Here is a 16,472-nt window from a genome sequence, read left to right as displayed (position 1 = left end):
TGAAGCTCCCTGCAGCAGGTGGTGGATGCCAGTGCTCCACACAGTCTTTGCAGGCAGGAATTTCTGGAAGGAGAGTATCACTTATGAGCAGGCTCCTTCTGTATCTTATCGCTACCTAAAGTATTCTTAACCTACATCAGGTAATTATGTAGTATGTTACTGATACAAAGTGAATCTTGTTTTCTGGGTTCTGATTATGAAAACATCTTTTTTTCTTTTTTTTTTTTTTTTTTAAACTAATGTATTTAGTAAAAGGGCCTACAGAATCTCCTGTACGAGGAAAGGCTGATAGACCTGGAACTCTTCAGTCTGGAGAGGCTGAGAGAGGATCTCCTCACTGTTTATTACTATTTAAAGGATGGCAGTCAAGTGGATGGGGCCAGGCTCTGTTTGGTGGGATGCAATGGAAGAACAAGGGACAGTGGGCACAGACTGGAACACAGGAGGCTCCATACAAACATGAGGAAGAACTTCTTCACTGTGAGAGTGACAGAGCCCTGGTACAGGCTGTGCAGAGAGGTGGTGCAGTCTCCTCCTCTGGAGATACTCAAGACCCACCTGGATGCTTTCCTGTGCAACCTGCTGTAGGGAGCTGCTTCAGCAGGGGGTTGGACTGGATGATCTCCAGAGGTCCCCCACAGTTCAGAGATTCTGTAATTTCTTCAACTTTTCCTGGTGTTCTTACTTCCCACTGCTCTGACTGAAGCCCATCTTTATCAAGCTGCTACCTTTACTTCAATTCTGATCGTCATTTGTAGAGTGCAACGTAGTAGGGTCTAGCAAAGTTTATACATCCTGCAAATTCCCAGCTCCATCTGCCTGCTAGGCTTTGCCTCAAGCTGTCCCCTGGATGAGGACCATCTTCCTCAGGACTGCTGAAAGCCACACTGGCTATCTATTCTCGCCCCCACCCCTCTCATTTTTAACGTCTTCCTCCACCCATTGTGCTGGTGGATTGGCTGTGGAAGCACGGCGAGCCGCGTAGAAGGGGCTCCCTGCCCCCAGCCGCGAAGCCTCAGAGTCCCACTGTCTCAAGGGGGCTGAGGGGAAAGGTGGGAAGAAGCCTCTTTGGCCGCCGCCCCACACCTGCGGCCGGAAGAGAGGGGAAGAGCGAGTGAGTGCGGGCGGCGCTGCCACCTCGCGGCCCTTGGGAGCAGCCGTTCCCGCGCAGCCTCCATCTCGGTGCTGCGCGTGGCGTGGCGCTGGCAGCCCGAGGGCGCTTCCGTGGAGCCAGACCTTAGAAAAACCTAAATTTGGTGAGTTAAATTTGGCCGCCCGTTTTGAAACGAGCACCTGCTTTGTGATCTGAGCATCTGTTTCTCTGGGAGTTACCAACGGGAAAAGAAAGGCTGGGAAACAGAGTTGTGCCTGATGGCTTCCGAAGCTCTTTTGTGTCCAACAGTGATCAGACTTTAATCGATAAATAAATCTCTCTCTGTTTTGGCTGCAAAAATGAGAAAAGTTTGCAGTGCTGAAGCTGAGAGGCACATATTTTCCACTGTTCAACGTGTTTTTTTTCTCTCCTCATGTTCACAAGTGACAGCAAGGGGAATTAAGCGGAGATGCAGTTTATTTTATAAACTGATTCCCATCTGAGATGTGGTTAACTCCTGGACAACAAACCAGGTGTGTTCTGAGATCCCGCTGTAGAAGTGCTTAGTGAACTTCAGGCTTGCAGCAAGAAGAGGGCAAATGCAGTTGCTGCCTTGTATTGTTGCAGTCTGTGGAGAGAGATGAGCTAAACGAGCTTCAGATAGCAATTAGGATCTAACTGTGAAGTACCTCTGAGACATGCTGGTATTTGCCAAACTGCCATGGAATAAGGAAAGAAAACAAGTAGAAACGCAGTAGATATTGCTTTTCATATTGAAGCACCATATTCAGGCTGTACAGATGGCAAACTAGTTTATTCCTATTTTCTGTGAGTTACTCGGCCTTACGGGCTCTCTCTTGACCTTCCTTTATTTGTGAAAGATGCTGAGAATTTTAAAGAGATGCGTTCTGCAGGCAAAAATAAGCACTCTCAAAACTCTTGCTGAGAGCAGGTGGGCATGAATGCAGGAGAACTATAGCTGTATGCAGCACCTGTGATTAACGTGGAGCTGTGCAAAGGCAAAACAGTTGCATTAATGCCTTGTTTTCTGCTGTTAAACCAGTGAGTTTGTAAGTGTATATCCAGGCTGAACGTGGCTGCTTGTTTCTTCTCCTTCAAGACACACACTGTTCCTTAACAGGAGTCAATAAACCTGATAATTTTACTTTCAGAATTGCTGCTGTAAAAGCTCAGTAAAGAGATTTGGGGACTAAATTAATTAATTGATTGGTCTGTTGGGGGCAGAATGGCAAAAAAGAAAGAATTCTCTATTTAGAAACTGAAAATTTAGAGTCCAAAGAGTCAGAGAAATATAGGCAATTGTTTAGCTGTCCTTTACTTTTTAATGAACTGCACTTTCTCTTGATGAGCCATGACAGCTGAATGTTCACTCATGAGAAGAAAAAACAGAGTGCTGAAATTGCACTTGATTTGCAGGATTTTATCTTTCACAAGAACTTTTGCATATACACTAACTTTGTATGTTTCTCGGAATACTTTCTTATTTTAAGATGTGTTGGCCATTCAAATGCCAATGAAGCCAACTGGAAGCCAAACATTTTGTTGTATTTCTCTCAGTTATTTCTGAATTAATGTCATTTCCAATCACAATTCTAGAGTTTAAATTGCAGATTTGAGGTTTAGTTCTGCTATTAATGCAAACATTTGGGGAGCTGGAATAGTGCCTGCAGGTCTGTGGGTAGACAAGTGGTCAGAACAGAAAATTCTTGCATAAACATGCTTAAGACTGTATGTTTAACATCCTAAAGTAGCTTTGAGATGAGCCAGACTTCGCAGGGTGTCAGAACCGAGACCAGATCCCTGGGCTCAGTCTGGATCTGGATGATATGTGTGTGTAGACTGTCTCTGGTGATTGTGCGTTTACAGATGGGCTTACTTCACCGTAGGCTGTGCCTGATGCCGGGAATACTCTGTGTGATGATATGAGAATTTCATAGACAGTGGAATACTGAAACGTATGAGACGTATGTTTGGAATCATAATTTCACAAGGAATTTGAACTTGTGATGCTAAAATTTTACATAAAAAAGGAAAAGGAAAGCAAGCCAGCAAGTTGCAGGGCACTGCAAGGATGCAGGGCAGGGTTTGAGCAGTAGCTGGTAGTTCTGTGTGAGCTAGTTGTAAATCCATGGAGTTTAACTGTGCAAAAGTCTTGTACCAGTTTTGAGATGGGATGTGGGTTTTGCTGCATTTGTGGATTTCTTGTTCTTGTTTTTTTCCTGTTTTGGTCCTTTGCAGTCCTTCAGTATGCAGTTTATTACCTCAGACTCAGGACAGTCATGAATGTGCGTTTGCCACCCTACCAAAATACTTTGTAAAGAACAGGATCGTAAGAGCTGTGTATCACTGCAAATGTTAAGTGCTTCGTCCATTCTGGGCTCTGTAAGGTGGATTCGTAATGCTCAGGCTCTACTGTTCTCTCACTTCATCTTGTTAAGAACTGAGAATGGGCACCTTATTCTCACAAGTTGGTGCATCATCTGTATTGATATAAGCAGTGTCCTTAATTCTGACTCTTGCATATCTGCAGGGGACCACAGTATGAATGGTAAGTGCTATGTACTGGGCCTGTTACCATAGAAAAGCAGAATGCTGCCTATTCTTGTACTGCAGTATTGCATTCAAACTCTCACACTGACAGCTCTGGTTAACCAGCTTTATATATTTTGCTGGTTGTTTGTGATATCTTTCATCCCTTCTGCTTTTTAAATGTCTATTAGAAACCCACACCTTTCAGGAAACTCCTAAGAATACATTGTCCTTGTATTTCATTCTCTTACTAGGAGAATCAAAAATGCATTCCAGGTTCTACATTGTATTTCCTCTATGTCTTGTGCAGCTAATTTGCAGGATTTTAGTGCTGACATGCTATGTTGTTTCTGTTCCTATTGTTTAGAATGGACTTCAGATGTGCTTAGATTTCCTGGAAAATACAGGCCCCTGAAATGTCTCTACCTCCCTGGTGTTTTTTCTGCTCATGTTTTGGTAATAGCTGTTGCCAATTTGCTCTGCTTTGTATTCTCCAGAGGACGGTGGTCTCTAGTTCCAGACTGAAATTACCTGAAACTGCATATAATTTTGCTTATTAAAAGGAGGCACATCATTTTTCAATATGTGGTAGTGTACTTACCTTCATTTCCTTCACTTGGTTGTTTGGAAGCTGTTCTAATGAACTTAAGCACTGTTACCACAGTGGATTTGTCCTCGAAAGATAAAAATTGCAAGCATTTCACATGCTATAGAGAAGGAATAATTTTAAAGGAATATTGCAGTAGTAGCAAGGAGGCAATGTTCTAATGATGAGCTGATAAGAAATTGTCCAAAATAAGCAAAGTCTATTGTCCTTATTCTTCTGCAAAGCAGGATCCTTTTGGAGTTGGTTACTGGTAAATGCATAAGAGAGTAACTTGTTTTCTTAATGGTCACTTATAATGATATAACCTGCTCTGTGTAGTGCTCTCTTGCCCAGAGAAAATGAAAACAACTCTAGTATGAAGAAATCCTGTTGCTGTGAGTGACATCTAGTTGCTCTTACTGTTATTACACATCCATTAATGGAAGGAAGCATTCACCCTTTCACTTTGCAGGAGCCTCTCCTGAGGGCTTGATGTGTGGGGGCTAGACAGAATTAATTTCTGGAAATATCTGTTTTGGAAATCCTCCATGGAACTTTTTGTCTCCTTCCTCCATCATGCTTAGTGAGGATAATAGCTACCAGTTTCAGATGGAGGTGATGTTAAACTCTACAATATGGCTTTCCCCAGAGACTCTGGAAGCAATGTGGGTGATTATTACTTCCAGGGCAGACAGCACATACATATTGTTAGTTCTTTGTAGTTGAGGTAAATGGTTGGCAAAGAATTAATACTGAAGAGTGTGCAGAACATGCCACAACACCTTTGCCACACAAGTTGCAGTGCAGTTAGTTGTTTTTAATCTGGTTTGCTACTGTAGCTGCTACTGTAATGCCTGTGATTGGGCAGGGAAAGCTGAGGACTCAAGGCTCTTGGATGTTTTCTCTTGGGTGAGTTCATCAGATGATGATACTCTGATACTTAGATGTATGTAGGCTGGATGAGACTGGACAGCTTAACCAGATAGGCTTGGAAACAAGTATTGTTTCCAAGTATTTTCTCTACCTGGAATGAATTCTCATTAGAGTTATTATTGAATTTTCCTTTTCCCCCTAGACAACAGTACAGATGAATAGAGCCTGTTAAAGGTGTTATATATTTTGGCATATGTTTACTTTCTCCAGAAAATCTACCCTGGAGATCCACTAAGAGCTGTTGGAAACACTATCTGGCTAACCCCACGTCAGGCTACAAATAATCTTCTCTGAGATTGCTGAGCAAGAAAGGACTGCAACATGAACAGTGAAGAGTGCGAGGGGTAATAGTGTTGGAGACCTTTAATCTAATCAAACACTGTTCAATTTTTGTACTGATTGGGAAGGAAAATGTTCTTTCTTTTTCTTTCTAGTCACAGGAAGATAGCTATTCAACTCCACATGGAAAATTCATCAGGAATTAGCAGGTAATCTCCTCCTGGAAATAATTGCATCTGATGATGGTTATTTCTTGGGCCAAATAGATTTAGTTGAGACTCATGGGGACTTGTAAGTAGACAGATGCCTACATCACAAAATGATTATCCTGTTATGCTTTGATGTTAACAGTCTCAGCAGATAAAGTAGTGGGTGGGTTTTTTATTTCCCTGTTTGTTTGTCTGACTTGGGAAGAAGCTTGCTGAGAGGAGACCTGCATTACTTCTACCTATTTAGATGGGGGTTAGGGATTTCCACCTCTAATTTTCAGTCTCTTCTCTCTCACTTACTAGGTAAAGAACAATAACATATGCTGACAGTTTTGGTATTTACTGAACTTAGTCTTAAAAGGATATATTGGCTTTGTCAGCTAAGAAGGTGCATTAGCTATTGCACAGTTCTAAATCCACAGGAGATCTTATCACCCTTAATTGGAGAAATAGGCACCTGAAATTAATGCCTAAGCAGCGTTTTATTAATAAAATGTTTTGCAATTCAGTTTGCCACTGAACGGGCAGAGCAGGCTAAATGAAATTAAGATAACATTAGGGGTGGTGTAGGGATGCTTAGGCATGCACGCACTTTATACATTTAGGATAAATGCAGAGCTTAGTGGGGAAAAAAAAAAAAAAAAAAGATTGTCAGTATTTCCCAGTGTTAATCAGGAGTATTGAAATATTGAAATGAGACTTCACATGTAAGTTGGACTTTTTTCATGACATTATCCATTCTGTACTTAGAGACAAATTGCTTTATACTACAGATCACAGAATCAGAAATGATGTTAATGGTTGGGAGGACAGTGCAATGTAACCAGTTAATGAACGAGCTTGATCTTTACAGAAAATTATTTTGAGCAGATACACACATATATAGAAAGAAAGATTAATTTAGAGACCTTTGTCATTAAAGCAGATTTTTGTATGGTTTTGTGTGGGATTTAAGGGGGATTAAATGTTTGACATCACTTTGCCTGCACAGGCTATGTTGAAGAGGTTACTGAGCGGGTGATGGAGAATTCAAATATGCTCCTGTGCTGAAAGAGTGGAAGCAATGGATCAGACTGCAGCCCGGCAAAACAAAGTGCTGTATTTACTACATTTCTAAAAGTAAGGTGCTTCTGATTTGACAGCAGATGCTGCAGGGATGTAGAGCTTAAGGAATTTTTATGTTTTGCCAAAATATGAGGGGAACTCAGCGAGGACATCAGAACTGGGATGCCACTGTTTTCTTTCTTCAGTAATGCCTTTCTTCGCGTGCATCCCTTGTATGATATGCTGTTTCTAAACAGTAAAAACACTAAAAATAAAAAGTCAGCACGGTGGATTGGCTGATCAGGTGCATTTATCTTTGGAAGAGATGGTCCTGGTCATTAAGCTTCTGTTCTTTACCTGCCTGTGGCCGACAGCAGTGCTACACAGCTCTCAAGGTCAGCATCACCATCTTCACCATCGACAACAATTCTCATTCTTAAGAAAGCATAACAGGTAAGCAACATGTTCTCTCTGTCTGTGTTCATCTGATAAACCTTATGCTGTCTGTCAGCAGTCTTTCAACGCATCCTGTCTGTTTATTGCCCTGTTTTGCCAGTTTCTGAATTTATACTATACATATTGCATGGATAGAGTGCTCCCAAAAGAGAAATGGTAAACTATTAATTATCAGAAGTTTTTCATAACTAGACATCTCGTACTGTGATTTCCTGTACATTTCGTATGATTGTGCACATGCCCGCACACAGCTCCTTGAAATTGTGTGATATCAGAATACTGCTGTGATACACTGAGTATTTTAACTCTCTCACTCCCATTACAAGTACAAATGCCTTCCAAAGTTTGATGCCAATGTTATAAAATGACTGCCATTAACTAAACAGCAGAGTAACTACGTTATCGAGATACTGAAGACAATCTTACAGTAGTAAATGAGATGAATTGTACTTTATGTTTATTGATGACACAATGTGCTCCCTTTCTGGAACATGCCTATACTTTTAGGTACAATTCTCCTTTTGGAAAGGAGATTGTATCCATTCTTAGTCTTTCCAGTCAAGTAAGTGATTTAAAAGAAATAATGATACAAACCTTTCCACATTAAATGTTCTGTGCAAAGTGTTTGTGCTTTTTCCTATAACCACAATTTCGTATTTTAGATGTGGGGCCTCTCATAGCATGTAAACAGACCACTGAGTACCAGTGATAATCCAGCAAAGTCTGTCTTTATAGAGATGTTGGAGGCACTGTAATAAGTAGCCCTATGTAAGGAAGGAGAAATGATGGAATTGTTGCATTTTTCCATGTCCTTGACCCCCTATTAAAATAGGGGAACTGGTGGTTTGTTCATAATAATCACCTACTGAGGAAAAGTAAGTTGGGCTCGTCTAGTGTGGGTGAGCAATTTTTAAAATTACATACTTTATAACAGGCATACAGCTGTTTACATTCTGTATCTCTCTGCATGTGACAATCCAGCAGTGATATACCTTTGAGTCCTCACAGATCTTGTTAAACTCATGGTTAAGCAATGTGGGGCAAGAGAACATATCCCAGTGACACAATGCAAGTGCCTGCAGATGCTATATAGCTCGGTATTTCTGGATTCTGGATTTTCTCAAGGTCATAGGTTCAAGTTTGGTCTAAGCCAAATGCTCGAGAGAACACCTACTGGCAGACTGTTTCAAACACTAATAGTTTTGGAGTGAATGTGAGTGTGTAATTATTTGTTGTAATTAAACAAAATAAACAGAACTAGACCTAATATTAAGATGAAGTCAAGATGAGACTTTATTAGTCTCAGGAAGCAGTTAAGAATCAAATTGGAACAGAATAAAATATCTTACCGTCACTGTAGGAGTAAAGGTCTGTTTTAAGCTTACCAATACATTTTTGTCAGTGGTGAAAGGGAAACATATGCTAGTGTTATTTGCATGCATCCTGTTCTGCAGTAGCTGAGAGGAGCTGCTTCATCTCTGGCATACTAATTTAGAAAGGAGGAGAGAAGCCTGATGGGAGGAGACAGCAAATGTGACATCCTGCTGGTCACTGCTGACCTCTTGCCACAAGACAACAGGTCAAGAACAGGAACAATACTAGCACATTATCACCTCCATCTTCACAGACCTTTACAGTACCTACAAATGGATTCACAGAACAGTCCTGTGAGACAAGCAGAAGAAGGATGTTAACAGAATAGAAGCAAGGGGGAATGCCAGCACTACATCCTCAGATAATGCTGAGTGGGGTATCAGTTTTCTTTGTGTGAGGCAAAGGTTTGGCCTTCTGTACCTTTTGCTAGGCCCTGGAGATTTAAAATTTGGAATTGGGAAGAAGATGAGCCATAGAAGATGCCAGAGCTTAACAGCTGCAAATCAGGTTTTCTGTGGAATGGATCCAAACACATTTAATTTCTTTTTGTTTGATTCTTTCTCTGATTCTGATTCTAAAGACAGCATTATCTTCCAGTGTGTTGCAACACGGTCTGACTTTCTGCCGGCCTCTTTTTCTTTCTGGGGAAAAACCTTTCAGCCAGCACCAGAGTTATTAGGGACACAGCTGACAGATGGCCTTGGTTAAATGGGTGGCCTTTTAGAAAGAATCCCATGTGAAAATGTTACTTAACCTACAAGTTCCACTGGTTTAATAGAGTAACCCAATTCTCCCTCCAAAGCTATTTGTCTGCATTCTCTTGTAAAGAAGATTTTAAAGCATTAACCAAAAGTACACGAGAAAGAGATTATTTTCATGGTCCATTTCCTAAAGCAAAGAACAAAACATTTGACTGTCCAAATATTAGGCTTTTCGACCGTACGTATTGCTGATATCACTGAACACTTGGAAACGCAGAGAGGAGAGGAGAGGGAGAGAGAGAGAGAAAACTGTGCAGTTTTGATGCCTACATTTATCTGAGTTTCAAAATGAGACAAATGAGTTAAAAGTTTCTGAGGTTACATTGCTATGTAATTCCACTAACTCTCCTGGGAATAAGTTCTGTAATTCCACCTTTCAGTTGGTAGTAGCTGGAGTACCTGAGGAACAAACCATTGTGAAGAACTTTCTGACCATTAAATCTAGGGCCCTTCATGGTATTCTTTTCACAAGAGAGTCCTTCCAAGTACTCTTTTTATAAACTTACCTAGTTTCATTTTGAATGCGATGAGATAACTTTTTCTCTGCTAAGGAAGTATGGTATTCTTGGGTACTAAATTAGTGTAACAGAAAGCAACACTTCTCCTGCCTATTATTCCTGGGATGTGAGTTTCAGATTTTTCTAAGTCTATCAAGATGAGAATGGTGCTGGAAAGATGTTTATAATTTCCTGCAAAGGCTTTTGCTTTCTTGTAAGTAGCATGGGGCATTAAAACAGAAGAAGAGCCGCATAGCATTTGGCCTAATGTCCATGTACGATTGTGACCTGTTTCTCATAGTGGCTTTAAGCAGCAATTTGGCAGATTAAGTACAGAGCAAACACAGAAAATATTTTCTCCTTATAGCCCCTGGGCGTCCAATCACTGTATTTCCCTCAGAAACCTACTATGTTTGGTGTAGTTTTTGCAGACTTAGTGACCTTCTGTGGGTTTCTTTTCCATGAACTTGTCTGGTTTCTCCTTGAACCATAGAAAAGTTTCAATAACCTGGTAACTTAAAGGCAACCAGTTAGGTTACTAACTACATCACTCCCCAGAAGCCACTGGTTATGGAACTATACTGTTGGCAGTCTGTGGTTAAATGTTTCAGCCAGATATGATCTCATTTCCTTGAGCAGAACCTTTTACTTCCTGTTAATTACTCAAGGTTGGATGGAGCAGATGAGTTTGTTCTTAGAAGCCTGCCACATATTTAGTTGTTGTTAAAGAATTCTGAATTAGTTGCTCTGGTTTTCTAGATAGTGACAAGCTGCTCTCTGAAAGCTCCGTAAGGCAACAAGGAGTTGAGCCACAGGATCATGAAACAAAACTGGGTAGTGAAGAATCCAAACACCATGTCACTAGTTTTTCATACAAAGAGCTAGTGCTTCCAATAGTTTTCTGTACAAATGCCAGTAAAGGTGTCTTCCCTATGTGATCTGAAACACTTCGAATGCTTTTTATGTCCTCAGCTGGAATTTAATTATAGGCTACAATTTCATTTACATAATGTAAATGTTGTCTGAAAGGCAACCGTGAAAGGTAGAGCTGTTATAACCGAAAGCAGTTGTTTCTTGAGCACGTGCTTCACTGAGTCTGACAAGACCATTTTTTTCCATTGCCCAGATCTATGCCGACACCAACCCCTCCATCAGATATCCATTTGTTACAACTACCCTAGGCAGGTAAAGAGAGATGTTCTTTCCTTAAGTGCATGCGGGCTTTTCCTCTCAAACAATGCAGTCTGATGTCTGCCACAGAACAAGGATAGAAAATCAACTGCAACATTTAGACTTGTGCTCTAGCCAAAGCTGTGTAACAAACAGGCCACTGAAACATAAGCTATGTCTTTGGTGTGCTTTTGTGAGAACAAAGTGTTCCACTGGCAACTGCCACACTACTGTGGTCTTGAATGACCTTGAGAATCTCTTCTGAGACCTACACTAGTTAAATCTGCTGCTTAATGGAATTGGCTCCATGGGAAGGAGCACTCATAAAAATAACTGCTGGTGATTTCACAAGGCTGTGTTACTAATCAATAGCAAGATATGGGTCTAGGATTTCTTGGGAGTAAACAAATGTATGCAATTCCCTTCAAGTCATCAGTTAAACAACTGTAAAGCTGCAGTGAGGAGAATGTAATACTCTAACTCTTAGCCAAGGAACAACATCTGGAGTCCAGATGCTGATGTTAAAGGAATATCTGCTGGAGAACACTTCTTAGCTTTGGGTGGGAGAGGCAGGCAAGAAGGAGAAAAAAGTGAAGCATAAGTGTGTTTTTTAAAAAATACATTTTAGATTTTTTAAAATGGGATTTTTAGGAAAGCTGATATCTTTACATGTGCAGTGGTACCAGCATCCAGGAAATTAATGTCAAGAATATGTAGAACTGCATGTAAGTGGGTTTTTTCCCCTTTACAATTAAAAACTGTTTCCTGCCAAAGCAAGGTACTGAAGAAAAGATGCTACATATTTGTAATGGAAGTACTATTCTGACCCCTGCAGGATCTTTCCTAGTTTGAATAACCACTTCTGAGAGCAGCTAGAAATACTTATAGTTACTCCACCATTTGTGTATAGAGCATCAGCTTGAAGATGCTATTCAAGTAAGTGGACATAAAAGGTGCTTTTAATTTACACAGCATTTCTGATTGTTTTTCCTCATGTGAGAAAATGGGAGAAGCATCAAAATCCTATAGCCACTATTTTCAGTGGCTTATTAAGAAAAATCTCCTGATTTATGTTTCCCTTTTGAGATGACTAAGGAAATTTTTCCTCAGTCACATATCTGTTTCCAGTAAGAAGTTGTAATAGCTGTACCAAGGCTTCAGCCTTGTTCTTCCTGTGAAATCATGAGAGCCTCAAGCAAATATCTTCCTCAGCATATCTAGTGACAAATAACGTAGTGCTTCCAAACTGAATTAGTTGTGCCAAAGCACTCTGAACACAATTCAGCATTTCCTCTTACAATCAATTCCCAAACAGCAGAATTTTCCTGCACACCCATTACAGAGCACTTCAGGTGTTTGTATCTACTGCCCATTCTGCTCTGACACAGACAGGCTTGCTTATGGCAGCTTTAATTCTCTGATGCATGAGGTTTCATTTTAGCATCCGTGTAATTTTAATAATGAGAAAACTAATGTCTTTCTTTGATATACCTGATGGATGACTGGATGGATGATTTTGGTTCAGGGTTTTGGTTCAGTGGTTTGCAGCACTACCACAATTCAAGAACAGATAGGTAGACAAACTTGGTCAAGCCCAGTGGTTGTGGTCCTAGCAGCCAGTGACATCATAGCATCCCTGTAACGTAGCATTTCTAGAAGTAATTTCTTGGCCTTCATTATTCAAATAGGGGCTCGGAAGTGGAAGGAGGAGAAAAAAAAACAAAATAGCTGCAGATACACCTTGTCTTACAGTATTCTGTACCTCATACTATTCAGTGTTTGACTACAGGGCAAATAGTTAGAACAAATTTCAATCATTCAGTCTGAAGTAACAATTAGAGTCACTGGCAGCAAAGTCTCAGTGAATCACAAAAGGCATGAACGAAATGATCTCTAGGGAGATTTCCTTGCCTGTGGCAACATAGCTGTATTTAATTCATTCCTACAGATTTCTGTCTAATATATAGCCCAAAACCTCCCCAAGCAATCTGTTCTCACCAGGGGATGACACAGATCTCCCTTGTTGCCACTGCTGATCCTACCTGTGAGAGGACATGGAAAAAGGGCCCTGTAAAATCTCGTTATGTGTTCTGAAGGTTGTGGCGCATTCCCTCAGTCTTCTTCCTCCAAATTAAGCAGCAGTTTAATTTGGAAGTTTGTGGGAAGAACTTCCCACATCTTTCATGAAAGGAATGCCCCAAACTAAGCTTAATGCTCCAGCTAAGGTTTGGCTGCTTCTGTTACTACTTGGAGCCAGCCGCTTAGAGCAGGTCATGCAAGAAAGAGTGGAAAATAAAGGAAGCACCATAGCATTTTCCTTATAGCCAAAGTAAATAATATAACCAATTATTTCTAAAGGCTGCCTCTCTGAGCTGCCAAGACTGACTGCAGACATTCTCTGTGTTTTAACCCAAGTACTTTGGGATATGAGTACGTATTGGACCTCCCTGCTGTTTGCGACATACTTTCTGTGTACAAGAAAAATGGACAGGAAGGCTGCACTGTGATGGGCAGCTACTGGTCATTTTAAATTGCATACATAGCACATCGGTTCCTTTCTCAGGTAGTGAATTTCTGCATGGAATCTGCAATGTGGTGCAGTACATTCTATGTAGGGAAGAGAGTTAGCAGCAGTCCCTAGGAAGAACTGCAGAATTCATGGCAACCTGCTAAGAACATCTGAACAGGTTCATCTGTGTTGCCTCTGTGCTTCCCAGAGGCTCAGTTATGTGCAACATGATATAAACCACAAAGATTGTACTTGTATGATACAAATGAATACTGTGTACCTGACCAGCAAACAGAGGATGAGATAACGAGCAAAAAACAAACAAGAAATTACATATTAGTGTGTGACATGGCCACAAAAGATGGATGTTTGAGAGGATGTCAAAAAGCAACTTCCTGGATCCAGGACTGTCAGTTTGAGAATTCTTCAGGGAAATTATTGATTCATTTGAACTTTTAAGGGAAAAAAAAACAACTACCCAAACCAAACAACAAAAAAAAAATCAAAAAACCATTTTTAATAAAAATATAGTTGTCTCTGTAATATAGATAATGTGAAGTATTTTAAAACCATGGATATACAGTGCTATTTCCAAGTCGTTGTTGAAAGCGGTAATGTGGACAGTGCCATTTTTTTCAGTTGGCTATCATCTCTTGCATAGTGAAAGGTTCAGTCTCTGAGTGAATTTCTTGTATGCAATAAAAGTTGTAATAGGTGTTCCTCATGAACCTGGGTGCCTTCATATCTGATTTCCCCACCTTTCGCAATATGGATCTCTCCAACTTTAGTAATGCAGTAATTTCCCTTATCGCTCCAGATTCAACTGTCAACTGTACAGTGTTCTTGAATCTCTGCTTCATTAAATGAGCCTCCTGTTGGCAAGAAAAAAAAAAAAAAAAGTTTTCTTTTTTATTTTGTTTAAACATAGCAAACGAGATATTAAAATGAGGAAACTTGACAGCACCAAAGTCCGGCCACTTAAATCTGAGCAGCTTCTTCGCATAGAGGACCATGACTTTGCACTGAGACCTGGATTTGGAGGTAAGCAAGTAGCAGGTACCAGTGCTGCACTTGTTAATGGTTCATTCTCGATCTGTAAGTTGCTTAAATGCTGACAGGCAATGCCACTTAAAATTGGATGACATGACAGCTTTAATTGCAGCTCACTTCCTTTGATGAGCTTCAGAAAAGAAAGAAGAAACCAAAAAATACTTGAAAGCAAAGCACCTATATTTTGTTTAGCATATCAGTAGGAGAAAATATTCAAATTGTCTTCTTCTCAAAACTAAACAACGGGTAATATTGTTAGAATACTACTCTTTCATATTGATTAAGGTCTCTCTGGAAACTGCATAGTTCAGTAGCAATTAGCAAATTAGTTAGTCATTGTATTTGTTTTGAGAGATTGAAATGTAACATTAATTCCTAAATCTTTACTCTGCATAACATTTAATAGCAGGCCTTCAGTTTATTACCATGCAGTTTCTGTGTTTTTGGGCTCTATGATGATTATTCATTTAACTAAATTGCATGTGGATATTGTGAGTATTGAATGGGATTTGGATTTTGACTCTCCTTGACTCCCTCCATGACTCTTTCATGGGAGGTAAAATGAGAAAGCTGCCCTATAATTAAGCTTTTACCTGAGCTTTTGTGTCATCAGCTCAGCATTCATGATTCACGGAAGCAAACTGAACAGCTCTGGTTTATGAAGCCAAAATAAAATACATGAAGAGCAATAATCAACTGTGTAAACAGGCACAAATCTGGGAGGCTAGCTGAAGCCTGTGGAGCTATTGTTGACACCAGCTGTGGGGACATTGGGCCTGGCAAGCATGCCAGGAGAGTGAAACATGGAGTAAGAAAAGCCTTTCTGGATGCATTGGTGGAGTGTGAAAGGGTTTGTCATTATTCTACGAATTTTGGCTTGTCAAGGAACTAAAATCTTCCCTGTCTTCTAACAAATAATCAAGTAATTTCTATATCTTGGCTGCCAAAGTTAGAATTACCTCTTGCCTAATTCCTGCCTAGCCTAGTATCTTTCGTTCTGGTTATTTTCCTCTTACTACCTGCCTTGTCACACAAGGCATTTGAATTTTTGAGAGCAACATCTCAGAAGTAGCATTTCCATGAAAGAAACAACAATTCAAGATGTACTTTATCACTGGATCATCCCAGAAAGCAGTACTTCTAATGTCCATAAAAGCAGCTTTCAGAATATAGCCTGTTATCTGGCAATTCTAATTTTCCACAGTCCATGTGAAATTTTTGTACCCAGCAAATCTGTACCAGGCTTTTTCCCCTTGTCCTTTTATTTTCAGATGACTAATCGTAGAGCCCATTCAATTCCTTTTGAAGCCAGCTGTGTTTTTTTCCACTGACTTCATTGCACAGTCCTCCTAATAATCACATTGCCATGGGTACAATTTCAGCTGCACTCCTGTCTTTCAGAAATAGCTTTCAGCAGAACAGTATTCCAGCTTTATGCTTTACTCTGCTCTTCACATGCTGTAGTGGCATAGGTGACACTTGTAAATTCATATCCAAGAGTTTACACGCTTTTGTGTTTTCAGAACTCTCTTAATAAATGGAATACTTACAACTCGATCTCTTTAAGAATAAAACATGGATATGTTTTTTTTTACAGCATACAGTAAAAAGTCTCAATGAAATGAATGTTGATTGTATATTTGTACTCCATTGTTCCGGTCTTACTGTAGATTTCAGTGATTGTTACAGTATAAAGAATGGCTTGGTTTCTAGAAGAGACAGGTTAATGAGGAACAACGATTAGCACACAACTGTGACCTCATCATAGGACAAAAGCTGAAACATAAATCTGAATAACATACCTAGACTTGCTGTCTGACGGCAGGGTATGAGTTTCTCTGACAAACATTGTTGGATAAGTGTGCAGTAGAAGGAAACGTAACTAGAGAAGATGAAATTAGAGATGCCATTGCCTCACAGACACTGTCTAGAAATCACCTATATCCTTCTCACAAGGTGGG

General features: G+C 40.2%; 1 protein-coding gene across 7 annotated transcripts in view; it reads left to right on the top strand.

The window, feature by feature from the left end:
- GABRR3 (gamma-aminobutyric acid type A receptor subunit rho3) overlaps positions 1-16,472 on the top strand; it is a 52,518-nt gene that overhangs the window by 16,191 nt on the left and 19,855 nt on the right. The window contains exons 2-6 of one of the 7 annotated variants that reach the window (XM_052703243.1): positions 5,373-5,506; positions 5,597-5,650; positions 6,642-6,769; positions 7,018-7,147; positions 14,390-14,502. In XM_052703243.1, coding sequence (XP_052559203.1) covers positions 7,020-7,147; positions 14,390-14,502 — 241 coding nt within the window. In that variant the 5' untranslated portion in view covers positions 5,373-5,506; positions 5,597-5,650; positions 6,642-6,769; positions 7,018-7,019. Of the gene's footprint in view, positions 1-959; positions 1,257-5,372; positions 5,507-5,596; positions 5,651-6,641; positions 7,148-10,908; positions 10,968-11,787; positions 11,889-14,389; positions 14,503-16,472 lie in introns of those variants that run through there. The other 6 variants (XM_052703224.1, XM_052703275.1, XM_052703234.1 and 3 more) reach the window with 6 other exon arrangements.

Source organism: Tympanuchus pallidicinctus, unplaced genomic scaffold (assembly GCF_026119805.1).
Source record: "Tympanuchus pallidicinctus isolate F22 unplaced genomic scaffold, pur_lepc_1.0 scaffold10, whole genome shotgun sequence".
Taxonomy (NCBI): domain Eukaryota; kingdom Metazoa; phylum Chordata; class Aves; order Galliformes; family Phasianidae; genus Tympanuchus; species Tympanuchus pallidicinctus.
The sequence above is the reverse complement of the archived record's forward strand: the minus strand, read 5'-3'. Positions and strand labels throughout refer to the sequence as shown.